Here is a 13,258-nt window from a genome sequence, read left to right on the forward strand (position 1 = left end):
GGCATCTGGAGGGTAATATTCATATTCCGAGTCCTGCGGATGGTAGGTGTTCAAGATAGTTTTATCAGCCATAACTGAACCTCAGGAAGGTCACCTCCTCTCCAGGCCTCAACTTCTTCATCTGTAAATGCGTATCCAGGAACACCCACTCCAGCTAAGTAGGAATAAAACAAAGTTAGTGCAGGGCTAATTGAAATACTCATTAGGTAAGTGATTTATGTCAGCTTCATTGTTTTCCAGGACACAGTAATATGAACTTGGGTAACAAGGGAGGTTGGGCAGAATGTCGTTAAAGGTGCTTTTAATAAAATATTTTAAATGACACATAATCAACATACTGTTCTAAAGCAAATGGGCCCTTCAAAGGGATAGTCCTTCTCTTTAAGTAATTTACCAGAGGACAGAAGCCAGATTAAATAGCAGAGCCATAGAGCCACGACTTGTGCCACTATGGCCCAATCTATATACGACACCAAAAGATGTCCGCCTCCTACTCTTGTAACAAAACGCCAGGTTACGATAGGCTGTCTACAGCATGATCCCAATTGCACAAAGTATTCATACCCACCTGTCTATACTGGAGGAGGCATCATTTTAAGAACGGATGTTTACACTTATTATGACGAAAACCAAATAAAATGATTTTTTTTTTTTAAAGGACAGATGTTTATGCTGCACGGTGTGGAAAGTGTGAATTTATTTTCTGCTTATTCTTTCTACAGTTAAAAAAAAAAAAAAGCTACCTCCATTGGTGGAGGAGGACGAGGGCGAGGCTCCCCTGCTGGGGCCTGGGGTAGGAGGACAGTAGGCGGAGACCAGCAGGTGGAGCGGCGCGGTAGAGACTTGCTTGCTCCTGCCGCCGACTGGCTCCACTTCCCCGCCACTGCCAGGGAACCGCGGGGAGCGCGTGCGCGGGGCGGGGCGCGGGCTGAGGCGGAGCAACGCTGTGGGGCGGGGCGGGGCGCGGGCTGAGGCGGAGCAACGCTGTGGGGCGGGGCGAAGGCGCGGCCTGAGGCGGAGCAACGCGGTGTGGGGAGGGAGCGGGGCTGTCCGGCTCCCCGCCGCTCGGTTCTCAGTGGCGGAGAAGGCGGGGCGGACGGGCCCGGGAAGCGGGAAGGATCCTGACTCCCGGCCATGGCGGCGCCCGGTGCGCTGCTGGTGATGGGCGTGAGCGGCTCGGGGAAGTAGGTCTGGGAGGGCGGGGGTCGCGGCGGGTCGCGGGGGGCGCCCTGGAGGAGGCGGCGCGCGCGGCGGAGGCCGGAGGCGTCACCGTTCCGGGCCCGCGGGGGTACGCAGGGTTCTGGGGAACCTCCAGCCTCCCTTTGCAGATGAGGAAGCGGAGGCTCGGGGCACCTGCTCTCTCTCCGCACCCGACAACCTGCTCACCCTGGGGCGCGGAGACCCGTTACCCCGAGAGGCTCTAGAGGCAGCCCTCTGTGAAGAAGCGCCTGCCGCGGCGCCGCCCGCGGCTCCGTTGGTCCTCAGGGCCGGTGTCTGGGAGCCTCTTGTCAGAACGAGGTGGAAGGATGTGAGGCCCAAAGCACAGGGGCGAACCTCGTCCCACTCTCCCACACACCTTTGTGAGGCTGGGCAGAGGGGCAGCTCCCTCCTGCGAGCTACTGGACTTGTGCGATGAGATTTCAGAAAGGTTATTTAACCTTCTGGTCTGTTTTCTCTGTGCTGTGATCAGCGTTTATCAGCTTTACGTGGAAGTCAGTGTAAATTAATTGAGTTCCAAAACCCCCTAAGGGTTTGCAAGGAGGACCACCGGGTGCGCTAGAGCCTCTCTGCTCAGCCCAGTCTGGCCATCTTGGGGGCTGGGAACTAGACTTTGGCTTCCTGATTAGATCAAAATCCAACCGTGCCCTTTACCCGAAAAGGGAGCCACTGCAGCGTCCGCCACAGGAGGCAAAAGACAAATCTTAATCAAGAGGAATATCGTTAAGTTCAAAGACCTGTAGTACCCTTCTAGAATTTTCTGCACCATGACTAGCTGGTGTGGTCAAGTATATATTAAAGACTCTTGCTCCAGGTAGGAAAGTTTAGGTTTTTAAGATTACTGTGGCATTTTTAGCCTCATCTCTTGAGAAAGTAAAATGATTTGGGGAGCCTTTGAATAAAATTAAAATAAAACATGAAGCCTGAAAATCCCTAGTTGTTGTATGATTTGAAGAATTTGAATGTAAGACTGCTTCTGTGTTGTGATGTAGTGGAAGTCGAGAGCCCCGGGTCTTGATTGTGCTGCTGCTGCCTGGTTGTGTGAGCTTGGGTAATTCATGTACCCCTCTCTGCATTGGAGCAGATGGGGGAGTGTGTGAAACCATATGATTTATATGGTTATGATATTCATGCATTCAGTAACTATTTATAGAGCTTGATCCTGACTCCGTGTCACAGATATATAATGAACAGGATAGATAAAATCCCTGCCCTCAATGAGTTTACACCCTAGTATGGGAGGGAAACAGGGAAGTGGATAAATACATGTACACAGTGTGGTAGGCAGTGGTGGTGCTCCAGGGGCAAGTAAAGGAGAGTAAGTAGAACAAAGAACAGCAGGCAGGATGGTGAGGGAAGGCTCCTCTGAGGCAGTGGTATGTGGGCAAGACTCACAAGAAGTGAAGGACTAAGCCTGGTGGCCAGCTAGGGAAAGGGCAGTGTAGGCAAAGAGAATATAGCAAGTGCAAAGGCCCAGAGGCTTTGTTTCATAGTGTCTTCCCAGGGAATCCATTGTGGCTGAGTGATGGGAGATGAGGTCAGAGAAACAATGAAGGTGAGGAGAAGTGGTCATATGCTGGAGATATTCTGAAGGTAGAACCAGAAAGTTGTGTCGATGGACTGGCTGTGGGGTATGAGTGAGGGAGAAAGGTGTGAAGGATGACTTCGGGATTTTTGGATTGGGTATCCAGAAGAAGGGAGTTATTATTAACTAATGGAGAAGCAGTAGACAGAGCAGGTTTTGGGGGAAAAAACAGCACAGTCCAATGTGGGATGTGGTGAATTGCCTATCAGTCACATGAGTGGGTTTGTCAAGTGGTTGATTGGCTATCCAAGTCCAGAGTTTCAGAAGAGGAACTTTAGATATAAATGTAGGAATTCTTGGTGCACAGATATATTTAAAGACATAAGATGTTGAGATAACCGGGGGAGTGAGTGAAGATCAAGAAGCTGGCCAGGAACTGAGCCCTGGGCCCTCTGACGGTTAAAGTTCAGAGTCAACTATTGCTGAGGGACTGAGTAATAAAATGAGAATGATTATATAGATCAATGGATATAGAACACTGAGTTCTTTGGTGACTTCTGTGAGCCCTTGTTAGGGCCCTGCAGGATTTTAAATTATACGCCATTACATATGAGAGGGGAAAAAAATGGCTCAATAGGACAAATCTCACACCAGAAAGATTGTAGTTAAACCACTATTAAAACAATGTCAAGCATGAATTTTACTTTTTCACTATGTTTATTGCCTCCCCCTCTCCTACTTAAATGCAAGGGATCTTTTTCCTTTTTGTTTATTGCCCTCTCTGTCTAGAACAATGTCTGGCATGTAGTAGGTACTCAAGAAATATTTGCAGACTTAATGGATGAATGAACAAATGAATGAACGGAGCTATGTGAATAGGTGGCAATGTTAGTTTCCTTTATGTTTGAATAGCCTTCGTGAAGCCACCCTTAGGTTCCGGCCTTTTGAATATCTTTTGCTTTTAATCTGTGCCTCAGCCTACCACCACTGTCCTACAGTCCTTTTCAATCTCCTTGATCCTGATTTAGACTAACCCGCTTAGAGATCCCTGGGTCCCAGACTGGTTTGTAATCCTTCCTCCAACCAGTCTCCTCCGAGCCGAGCACTGTGCCAGGTGTCCTTGTCTGAGTCCGTGTCAAGTCCTGCGTTCTCTGGCTTAGGAGGTTTGGATAGAGCAGTGGACAGTGGCTTTTCCTTTTCCTTCTGTCTCTTCTTTGCCCGTCTACACCCCAGTCTAGTTAGCTCTTCTTTCAGCTTGTGAGTGGTGGCTGACATGTTCATCCCTGGCTCATCTAACTTGGGCTTCAGTGTCATTTCGGTCATGCCCAGCTCTGGCTTCCCTGGCCCTGGAGTTGGTCACTGGTAGGCTGCAGTGTGTCCCCCTGTGCGAGCATCAGCACGGTGAACCTCATGGGAGAAGTTACAGCCCTTTGCAATCCTTTGGTCACATCGGGGAGCGGGTCTCAGTTGGGAGTACACATGTGTCTTTAACACAAGGTCTCCTCAAGGCCTTCTTCACAAAAGAGACAGGACCCTTGAATCCAGGTAGAATGTAAGCAGGGTTTTGTTTTCATTCGTTTTGTTTTCGTTATTTTCATATCCTGGGGACTAGCAGGTGCTCAGTAAGTGCTGGCTGAGTGAAACGAGTAGTGAGTGGGTACGTGTAGCTCAGTTCCCCCATTTTGGAGGTGAGAAAACAGGTGTAGAGGTAAAGGTGACTGGTATGGAAGCAGGTGGCCAGGTGGTGGCCGCACGGAGACTGTAGCCAGCTGTTAGGTACTGAGACCCAAGCCCTTTGCACTGAGTGCTGCCCACTGGGGGAACAACATGTCCTCACCACACACATCGCACTGACACCATTTCCCTCCTAGGCTGACTTCTCATTCTAAACTTCATTTTAGTTTTTAAGAAGCCCCAGGCAAGGTGGTAATGCTTGTATGAGTTCCTTGAACCTTGTGCTGGGAGGTTAAACCCCCCTGTCAGACCTCCGTCAGTACCCTCAGTAAAATCTCATCTCTCGTCAGCTTTTTTCCCCACAAAACCTAATGATCTCTAGAACAGGGACCAAAAAACTTCAGAACTTCAGGAGTTTAGTGAGATCTCATATATTGCTTTTTGGGAAAGAAAATTAGTGGTAATTCAGTAACTATTTAAATTCCTGGAGAACATGGACATGTTCTTGACTCTAGGCCTGACAGCATTACTGTCCCTGCTTCAGTATCATGAAATTACTGGGTTTCAACATGGCGGGGTGGCTGCTGTCTCCCAGGGCACCCTGCATGGTAGGGGGTATGCAGGGGTTGGGAAGAGCCGTCACCTGAACCTCTGTGTCCTCTCCACAGATCAACCGTGGGCGCCCTGCTGGCCTCCGAGGTAACCTGTTCTGATGCCTCCCAATGACGAGTCCCACGGCGCTGTCTCTTTGCTTCTGTCCCTTCGGTGCACTTTCTTTCTGGCCCTTTCTTTCTGGTTTGTAAAACTCACCACGGGTGTGGCTTGTGAAACCCAATGGAGCAATCTTGGTTTACACCTTGGTGATGACCAAGAGTGATGAATGAAAGGAGCAGCAGCCCAGTGAGCAGGGACACGGATGTGGCATGACAGCCTCCCTGCTCCCATGTCGGGGATGGGGAGTGGAGGGAGGGGGACCACAGGGGGAGGGGAATTGAGTAGGGGTGGTCCCCGGGCTGCCCATTTCCACACCTGCCCCGTAGTGTCAGTAATGGTGGTTGTCATCTACACCCTTTCACTTTGTTCTTAAAGCTGGGATGGAAATTCTATGATGCAGATGACTATCACCCAGAGGAAAACCGAATGAAGATGGGAAAAGGGATCCCACTGAATGACCAGGTAACATTTGCTGACTGTTTCCAACCCAGACGCTCCAGCTGGGAGCCGCAGGTGGGGCTCCCCCAGCACGTGGTGTAGGAGACTTCCTGCCCGAGAGGACTTGTGCACAGCACTCCAAAGCCAGGCAACTGCGGTCCTGCATGGTCAGCTTTGGCCCTGAAATGCTCTCTGAACACAGAGCTAGGAGTCACCCCACCCCGCCCCCATTTGGGCAGAGCCTGCCAGCTTTTAATCTGCAGGAGGTAATTCTGGAGGTTCTGCCTTCCTCCTCCTCCCCACGCCTTCCAGCTGCCGCCAGCACCTCACCACCACCCCAAAGCCAGAAGGATCGTTACAGATTCAAATCTAGCCCTCTGGAAGTGTCCCATCCATCTCAGGGTCAAGACCAAACAGCCCAACGCCTCAACATGCCCCACTCCACTCTCTTTGGGTACCCTCCCTCTCTCTCTCCACCAGAGCCACCCTGGCCCCTGTCAGTCACTCCTGCTGCCCTGCTGCTCCCCACAGGGCCTTTGCATCTGCTGGTCTCACTGTCTGAAGTGCACTTTTGTCCCCTCACTTCTGAAATGCACCCTGTTCCTATCCACAGCTCAGCTCCCGTGCCACTTAGGGAAGTCCCCCTGGGCCTACTGAAGTAAAACCTCCTGTAATAAATTCTCACAGCACCACGGCCCACACAGCCCGGGTCCCAGCTGCAAGTTGGCATTTGATAGTGTGAGAATTTAATTGATATTTATCTCTGCAACTCGATTCTACTTCTGAAAAAGCAAGAACTGTGGCCTTTCTGATGACCATTATATACCCCCAGGGCTGGCCGCACAGTCAACATCAGAAGATACCCGTGACTCAGTCATAAGTGCAGGAATGAACAGCGCCTCACTCCTTATGCACCGTCATGAGGCCACTTCCTAGGGTCCCTCCCAAAGCACAGGTGCAAACTGGACTCGCTGGCATAACTCGCCGTAGCTCAGGGGAGAGGTGAGGGCCGGGGTGTTCAAAGGGCAGGAACAGAGTGGAACTGGCCGAAGACCAATACTGTGGTTACCACTTTCAGTGACCTCGGTCCCAGCTGTACTGAGCTAGCTCACTCTTGTCCCCTTATCCGGCCTCCAGGGACTGGAGTCCCCCACCATCACTAGGTCTAGTTCTAGGGATGCCGAGCATACACCTATCTCTGTTTCAGGGAGGATGGCTTGAGCTGGCCAAGATTCAGACTTTGAACCATCAAAATTAAGTTTGCGACATTTGACTTTAGGGGACAGGAGGAGGGAACCATAAAAGAGATACAGAATAGTAACTGGAGCATAATAATGACATTATGGTAGCGATAAAGACATAGTGCAGATAACCTAGCTTACCACTAAGCGTGTGTGCCCTTTGGCCAATGGCTTAGTCTCTCTCTGCCTCCTTTTCCTCCTGTGAAGCAGGGATGTAAGAGGACCCATTTCATTGGGTGCTTGGGAGGATTAAATGAGATACTACTAAAAATATGCACAGTGAAGTACTCAAAGCATTCAGTAAATATAACTTACTGTTGTCGCTAACGTATCTATGCGTACATGTATGCATCACGTAAACCGTTTCTACTGAGTTTGTAAGTGTGACCGTGCCAGAGTTTTCTCCTTGGTGAGTGCAAATAAAAGTTAAAGAACGAGGTAAAGCAACCCAAATGGATGGAGTTTTCAAATGACCTTTAAACATCCTCCTGTTCACACGCGAGGCTTGTTAAGTGGGCAGTCTGGATGGGGGGATGGGAAGAGTTCAGAAAAGGAATTTATTGTACGGAAGAAAAGGTTATCGGTTACTGGAGGAAACATAATGAGTCACTAAATATATTTAGGAGAAACTGTACAGGTTAGCCAGACTTCAGACTTTCTCCCTTCCGGGGAGAGAAAGAGCTAGAATGGCAGATGGTTGACATTCGTGAGGAGAACTCAACTAAGAGTGAAGGTGTGGGTCACAGCTGCGCTGGCACTGGGGACCCCTCTAGCAACCAGTTCTGCACCACCGCCCCCCACCAGGATCCTGTGAGGAGGCCCCAGTGGAAAGTCTGAGGCAGGGGTACTGCCTCCTCTGGGAAAGGCTTGGGGAGGGTTTCATGCTCAGAGGGCTGAAGTTTGAAGAAAGAGAACCTGTGCTGAATATTCCAGGGGCTCCTTCAGGCTATTTAAATGTAAATGAACATAAACTAAACTGTAAACCCCAGTTCTGGGGTTACACAGCCCAAGTGTTCAGTTGCTACACGGGGCCCATGGCTACCACCAGAGGGTGCAGAGAACACGTCCATCATGACAGGAACCTCTAGTGGATATGCCACTCAGGCTGTGAGGGGATGTTATTCGTGTGATAATGATGATAAAGGATCTGCAAGCTGCCAGTGTTCCCCCCAACCCCCCCACGCCAGGTCCATGCTGTCCCAGCAGCCCGCAGGGACACTGATGCAGACTTCAAAGTCTGCTAGATGAGGGGGTTTTTGTCAAAAATTTTCCTGATTATCAATGTAACACTTGCCCTGTATAGAAAATTTGGGAAGTACTGGAAAATGTTTTTACAGAATATATCACTCTTGTCTTTATCTTTTAAAATACCTACAAATTTTAGAGTTTGAATTTTGGAGTTTTTTCCCTTTTTTGGGGGTCTATATTCTCCTTACATGTGTTCTTTCCTCTGTGGTCTCAAGTTTATTTTTTGCACCAGGTAAACAGTGGGTCCTGGCCACTGCTCTTCCCCACCCGCTCCTTCCTTCTGCTCCGTCCGCCTCCCCCAGCAATGCTGGGCCTACTTGGGCTCCTACGTTGTTCCTCTGAGTTCCAACTCCCTTCTCCCTTTAACCGTCCCCTTCCAGAAGACACTTCATGTCTCTAGATGTTTCCATCACATCACTAAAACCAGAGGCCCAGGAATCTTTCTCTGCCCTTTTGATGTCCTGATTGAACTTCTGCTAGAACATTTGTTGTGCCCACTACCTCCAAGCACTGGGCTGGGGGCAGGGGACACCCATCAGGAAGGAGATGACCTTGAATGTCAGACCCAGCAGGCAGAGATTCTCATTTGGGTTATGCTGTTTCCTCTTCTCTTTCCCCTAAGTTTCTTTCTGTGTGTTTGACTTTCATAATGTATCCTATCATCTGTAGTAACCACTCACAGAGTTGAGTGAATTTGCTCTAATATCTCCGAGTTCCAATTTCTGCTTTTGTGAAGAAGGAATCTCAGTCACTCCCTTTTGTCACAAATGTGAACACAAAATTGAAGCTCATGCCTCCAAGTCTTAACACCCTTACAGTAAAGCCCAACCTTTCTTAGCAGGTCACTCAAGTTCTTGACCACCTAGTCAAGGCAGTTTCTCCTGACCTTCCTCACTGCCAACTCCCACACTGTTCACCAGGGCTAAGAAGCATCTGCTTCACACATTTACTCAAGAGTCCCTGTATACCATCTTTAACACTCCCAGTCTTAGATTGTGTCCTCCTCTCTATTTAGAAATGTACAACAAAAGTGCTGTCAACCAAAACTTATGGGATGCCTTTGAAACATTACTTAGAAGGAAATCTATGACCTCTGGAAGCATTTCCAGAAAAATAACAAGAATGGAAAGTAATGAGCTAAATGTTCAAGTAGGGAAAAACAATAAACAAAAAGGAATATGTAGGGAAAAAATAGAAATGGATGCTGAAATTAATGGAATATAAGCTGTTTAAAAAAAATAAAAATAAATAAAAATCTAACAAGACTGATCAAGAGTGGAAAGAAAGCACAATTAAGAGTAGGAATGAGAAGAGGGCTCTGAACTGGTGATGTTTGTAAATTTAAAGACTTAAATTGGACAATTTCTTAGAAAAATATAAATTACTGTGGGGGACATGGGCTTGGATGGCAGTGACTGATGGCAGAGACTACTCCGCTTTTCCCCCCAAAGAGGAATACGACCTTGCCGATGCTGCATCTGGCTTAAGAAATCAGGAGGGTCTGGAGATCTAACTGTATGTGTGATCTCGTCCTGGATCAAGAATAGAAAACCTGAACATAACATAATGCTCTTTAAAAAAACTGAATCTGGAATCCGAGACCTCCCCGCAAAAAAGGCCCCAGGCCCAGATGGTGTTTCAGATGAATTTTGGTCAGCATGGACCACTGTAACAAAATATCACAGGCTGGGGGCTTAACCAAGAGACATTCAGTTCTCACAGTTTTAGAGGCTAGAAGTACAAGGTGAGGACGCCAGCATGGTCAGGGGCTTGTGAGGGTCTGCTCCCTGGCTTGCAGGTCGGGGAGAGGAGCGGTTACAGCACAGGAGGGCGAGCACCCATTAGCTCCTGGTCTCTTCTTCAAAGGGCGCTAATCCCATCCTAATGTTACTGTGCTTAACTGCCCAGAGACTTGACCCCACAGCCTTGTCACGGCCTACTTCTCAAAACCGCTAAGATTTCTCTGGGCTGTAATGCTGATGAACATGATTAACTGTGTTTCTGTACAAATAAACAATACCTGGGGAAGTCACTTTGTGTCTGCTTTAATTTCAGGACAGGATACCATGGCTCTGCAACTTACATGACATTTTACTAAGGTAAGAGAGCATCAGGCCTTCACATAAGGCAATGAGTAAAGAAAATTCATCAGAAAGTAGAGGCAAAAAATACATTCTTGAAATCACAACTGGCTAATGGTAAAGGATCACAGAAATGGAATGCACTGTCAAGTAGCCAACAGTGATTTAAATCAGCCAGAACCCACGTGTAATTTAGTTGGGTTCTGGAAACGAACCTCCTGGACAGCTCCGCAATTGTCATCTGGGAATCTTGGTCAGCCAGTTGGCTTCCATTTAAGTCTGTTTCTTCATTTGAAAATGGGGGTGTAGTTCCTATTCACAGAATATCGTGAGAATTAGAGACGGGCATGGGAGGCATTCAGAATGGTCTTGAAAACATCTAAGTGCTGGAAAGGTGGTGACCGACGACACCACTGACTGTTCTCGTCACATCTTCGTCTCCACCTCTTACCCCAACTCCAAGCTGTGGCAACCAGGGAAGACCTGGGGTCATTTGTAACTGAACAGATAATTGGTCATCAGAATTGGGAGTCCAAAACCGTCCTGCTCTGTATCATGCCTCTGAGCAAATGAGGTCCCCTCCACCCATCTGAGGAACTGAGCCCTGGGAATCCTGGTTGGGATGTGGAGGAGGATAGAGAAAAGGCAGGGAATGGCTTATAAATCTTGTTTCTAAAATGAAGATGAGCTTTGCGCAGTGGCAGTATCGTAGCCAATGAGGTTTATCCGAGGCGATTATTGCTAATTAAAATAAAGATGACATTTCATATTTTTATAAATCTAAAACCTTTGCACCATATGCAAATAGAATATACTTAAAATTAAAAATTCAGTTTACTTTTTCACACTGCACTGACATAGCTGGCAACCTTGTCTTTGCATAGGCTTTGAGTTTAGGGTTTCAAGGTTTGAGAACTCCTACCCAACTGGGTCTTAACATAAGTAGACTAGATCAAATATACTGACCTGTGATGGAAGCAAAAGTTAAGATGCTCCTCAGCAATCAGACATCCAGACCCAGAATAAACGAGCTCTCAACCATGGCCTCTGGGAAGAGCCAGACGGCCCAGGTACGTAAGTTCGCTGCTGCTGATGCACTCCATCCACTGGATCTCAAGTGTACATTGTCCATAGATCAAAGGCAGACACCTGCAGAATTCTCAGTTCTAAAACAAACATTCTACCAAGTACCCAAGCCAGGGTTTTACCCTCACATCTTTACTTGAGTCCCTTCCCAGCCAGAAGATGGTTGCCTCTCCTGACCATGGACAGGGGCACACAGCATCTGGGTGGGAGAGGGGGCTCACTTACTTGGACAGTCTCGGAGCACACTGGTTTCCCTTTGTGGTGCCTGGTCACAGTGCCTCTATTTCTGGCTCAGGTTTTTTCTTAGCATATCCCTGGACGCTTCTTATATCTTGTTCCCCTGACCACAGAGAGTCTGATACTCCCCTTTTCGCCTGCTTTCTCCAGCTCTGCACTGGTAAATTCACCAGACTCCCAGCGTATTGTAGAGTAGGAAGGGGGAGAAGCCAGTTGTGAGTTTCAAATCACTGAACACCTGTGGAAAACCTGTGCCAAGGTGTGTGGGGCACAGGCACCTACCAGCAGCCACCCATGTCCACATGCAGTGGCCACGTCTACATTCGCAGGAGCAGAGCTGACACCTACCAAGAACTTCCTGTGTACTGGGCATGTTGGTCAACTCTTCCTCATAAGTCTACGGACAGGCGCTCTAAGGGGCCCCATTTAAGAGATGACGAACTGATGCTCAGGGAGGTAAATACCTTGCCCAAGACGGCTCAGTTCACTAGTGGAAGGAAGATTTTACCTTAAAGCCAGGACTGCCTGATACCTGACCACCATTTTGTAATGCCTTCTACTGGTAGAGTAGGACCAGTCTTCAACCTAGAATCAGCACCAGTTATTTCAAATGTCCGCATTCTTTAGTCCCACTCCCCCACCCCCCCCCCTTTTTTTTTTTTAACAGAGATGTAGCCTCTGGACAGCATGTGGTTCTAGCCTGTTCGGCTCTGAAGAAAGCATACAGAGACATCTTAATACGAGGAAAAGATGGTGTATCCCCGAAGTGTGATGAGACGGGGAAGGACAAACACCCAGCAGAAGTGAAGCTCCTCGTGGTCCATCTGAGTGGGTCGTTTGAGGTCATCTCTGGGCGTTTACTCAAGAGAAAAGGACACTTTATGCCCCCTGAATTATTGGAGTCCCAGTTCGAAACTCTGGAACCCCCATCGGCTCTAGAAAATTTCATCCAAATCAGTGTGGACAAAAATCTTTCAGAGATAATTGCTACAATCGTGGAAACTCTAAAATGAAAATCGCTTCAAATTGGGGGTCCAGAACAATCAGGCAGACATTTCTATCCCATCCCAATCTATGTTCTACTGTTTTTACCAGTATTCTAAATTCTTGGGGTGAACAAACCCTAGTGTACTGAACTCTACTTGCCTGGGTATATTTTTAGGCATTTGTGCTCTGGCACATGGGGAGGAGACAGGAGGGCATTTTGAAAGTAAAGCTTCAATAGAAATTCAAATTCCTGTCACCTAATCAGATGATCAGAGGGAATTCTATAATCAGTGCTATAAATCACAACCTCATTTAGAACATCCTTGATCATGCCTATATCTGAACAAATAAATGAAACTTGGCTATACTTGGCATCCCCTGGAAACTGGTCACAGGAGTAGAAACGTGTATAACGTGTAAACATGTGTAAAATTGACCACTCACCAGCAAGTTCTAAACCTCTCTCCTTGGATCATCTCAAGATAAGTAACAAGTACATATAGTTCATGGATATAAAAAATGGCAAAGGTGGAACTTCAGTGGATGTAGCCTGGGACTCACTGACCCAACTGTCCCCACTCATTTTATGGAGACCCCTGAGACCAGGCGGGGGTCAGCCACCAACCTCTCTGCTGCAAAAGCTGTCAGCAGTGGACTCTAGGATAAGGAAAGAACGCCAGAGCTGCTCTGGCCCAAATGTGAAATGAACCTTCCCGCCGGGCAGCAGTGTGCCAGGGGCAGCTGGGCTGGGTGAGGCTGTGCGGGAGGTTGGAGGCCTGGGTTTCAGCCCTTCCCCCAGAGGCTCCAGA

General features: G+C 48.2%; 1 protein-coding gene across 2 annotated transcripts; it reads left to right on the forward strand.

Annotated features, from left to right (window-relative positions):
- Positions 1-1,080: 1,080 nt before the first annotated feature.
- LOC111153621 (IDNK, gluconokinase) lies at positions 1,081-12,816 on the forward strand. 2 transcript variants are annotated; one of them, XM_022512763.1, is made up of 5 exons: positions 1,081-1,184; positions 5,086-5,116; positions 5,507-5,593; positions 10,114-10,157; positions 12,130-12,689. In XM_022512763.1, exons 1-5 carry the CDS (start codon positions 1,135-1,137, stop codon positions 12,473-12,475), a joined length of 558 nt encoding a protein of 185 aa, XP_022368471.1. In that variant the 5' UTR covers positions 1,081-1,134; the 3' UTR covers positions 12,476-12,689. The 2 variants fall into 2 exon arrangements, with proteins under 2 accessions (XP_022368471.1, XP_022368472.1); XM_022512764.1 differs by lacking the exon at positions 1,081-1,184 and having other exon boundaries at positions 5,095-5,212; positions 12,130-12,816.
- Positions 12,817-13,258: the final 442 nt, after the last annotated feature.

Source organism: Enhydra lutris, unplaced genomic scaffold (assembly GCF_002288905.1).
Source record: "Enhydra lutris kenyoni isolate GAN:26980312 unplaced genomic scaffold, ASM228890v2 scaffoldscaffold33, whole genome shotgun sequence".
NCBI classification, from domain to species: Eukaryota; Metazoa; Chordata; class Mammalia; order Carnivora; family Mustelidae; genus Enhydra; species Enhydra lutris.

Bases quoted from the DNA above. Each gene is read 5' to 3' on its own strand.
- LOC111153621 (XM_022512763.1), top strand. From the start codon at position 1,135: ATGGCGGCGCCCGGTGCGCTGCTGGTGATGGGCGTGAGCGGCTCGGGG. The intron at 5,117-5,506 runs GTAACCTGTTCT...TTGTTCTTAAAG, and splicing joins GCGCCCTGCTGGCCTCCGAG to CTGGGATGGAAATTCTATGA. The intron at 10,158-12,129 runs GTAAGAGAGCAT...TTTTTTTAACAG, and splicing joins TTACATGACATTTTACTAAG to AGATGTAGCCTCTGGACAGC.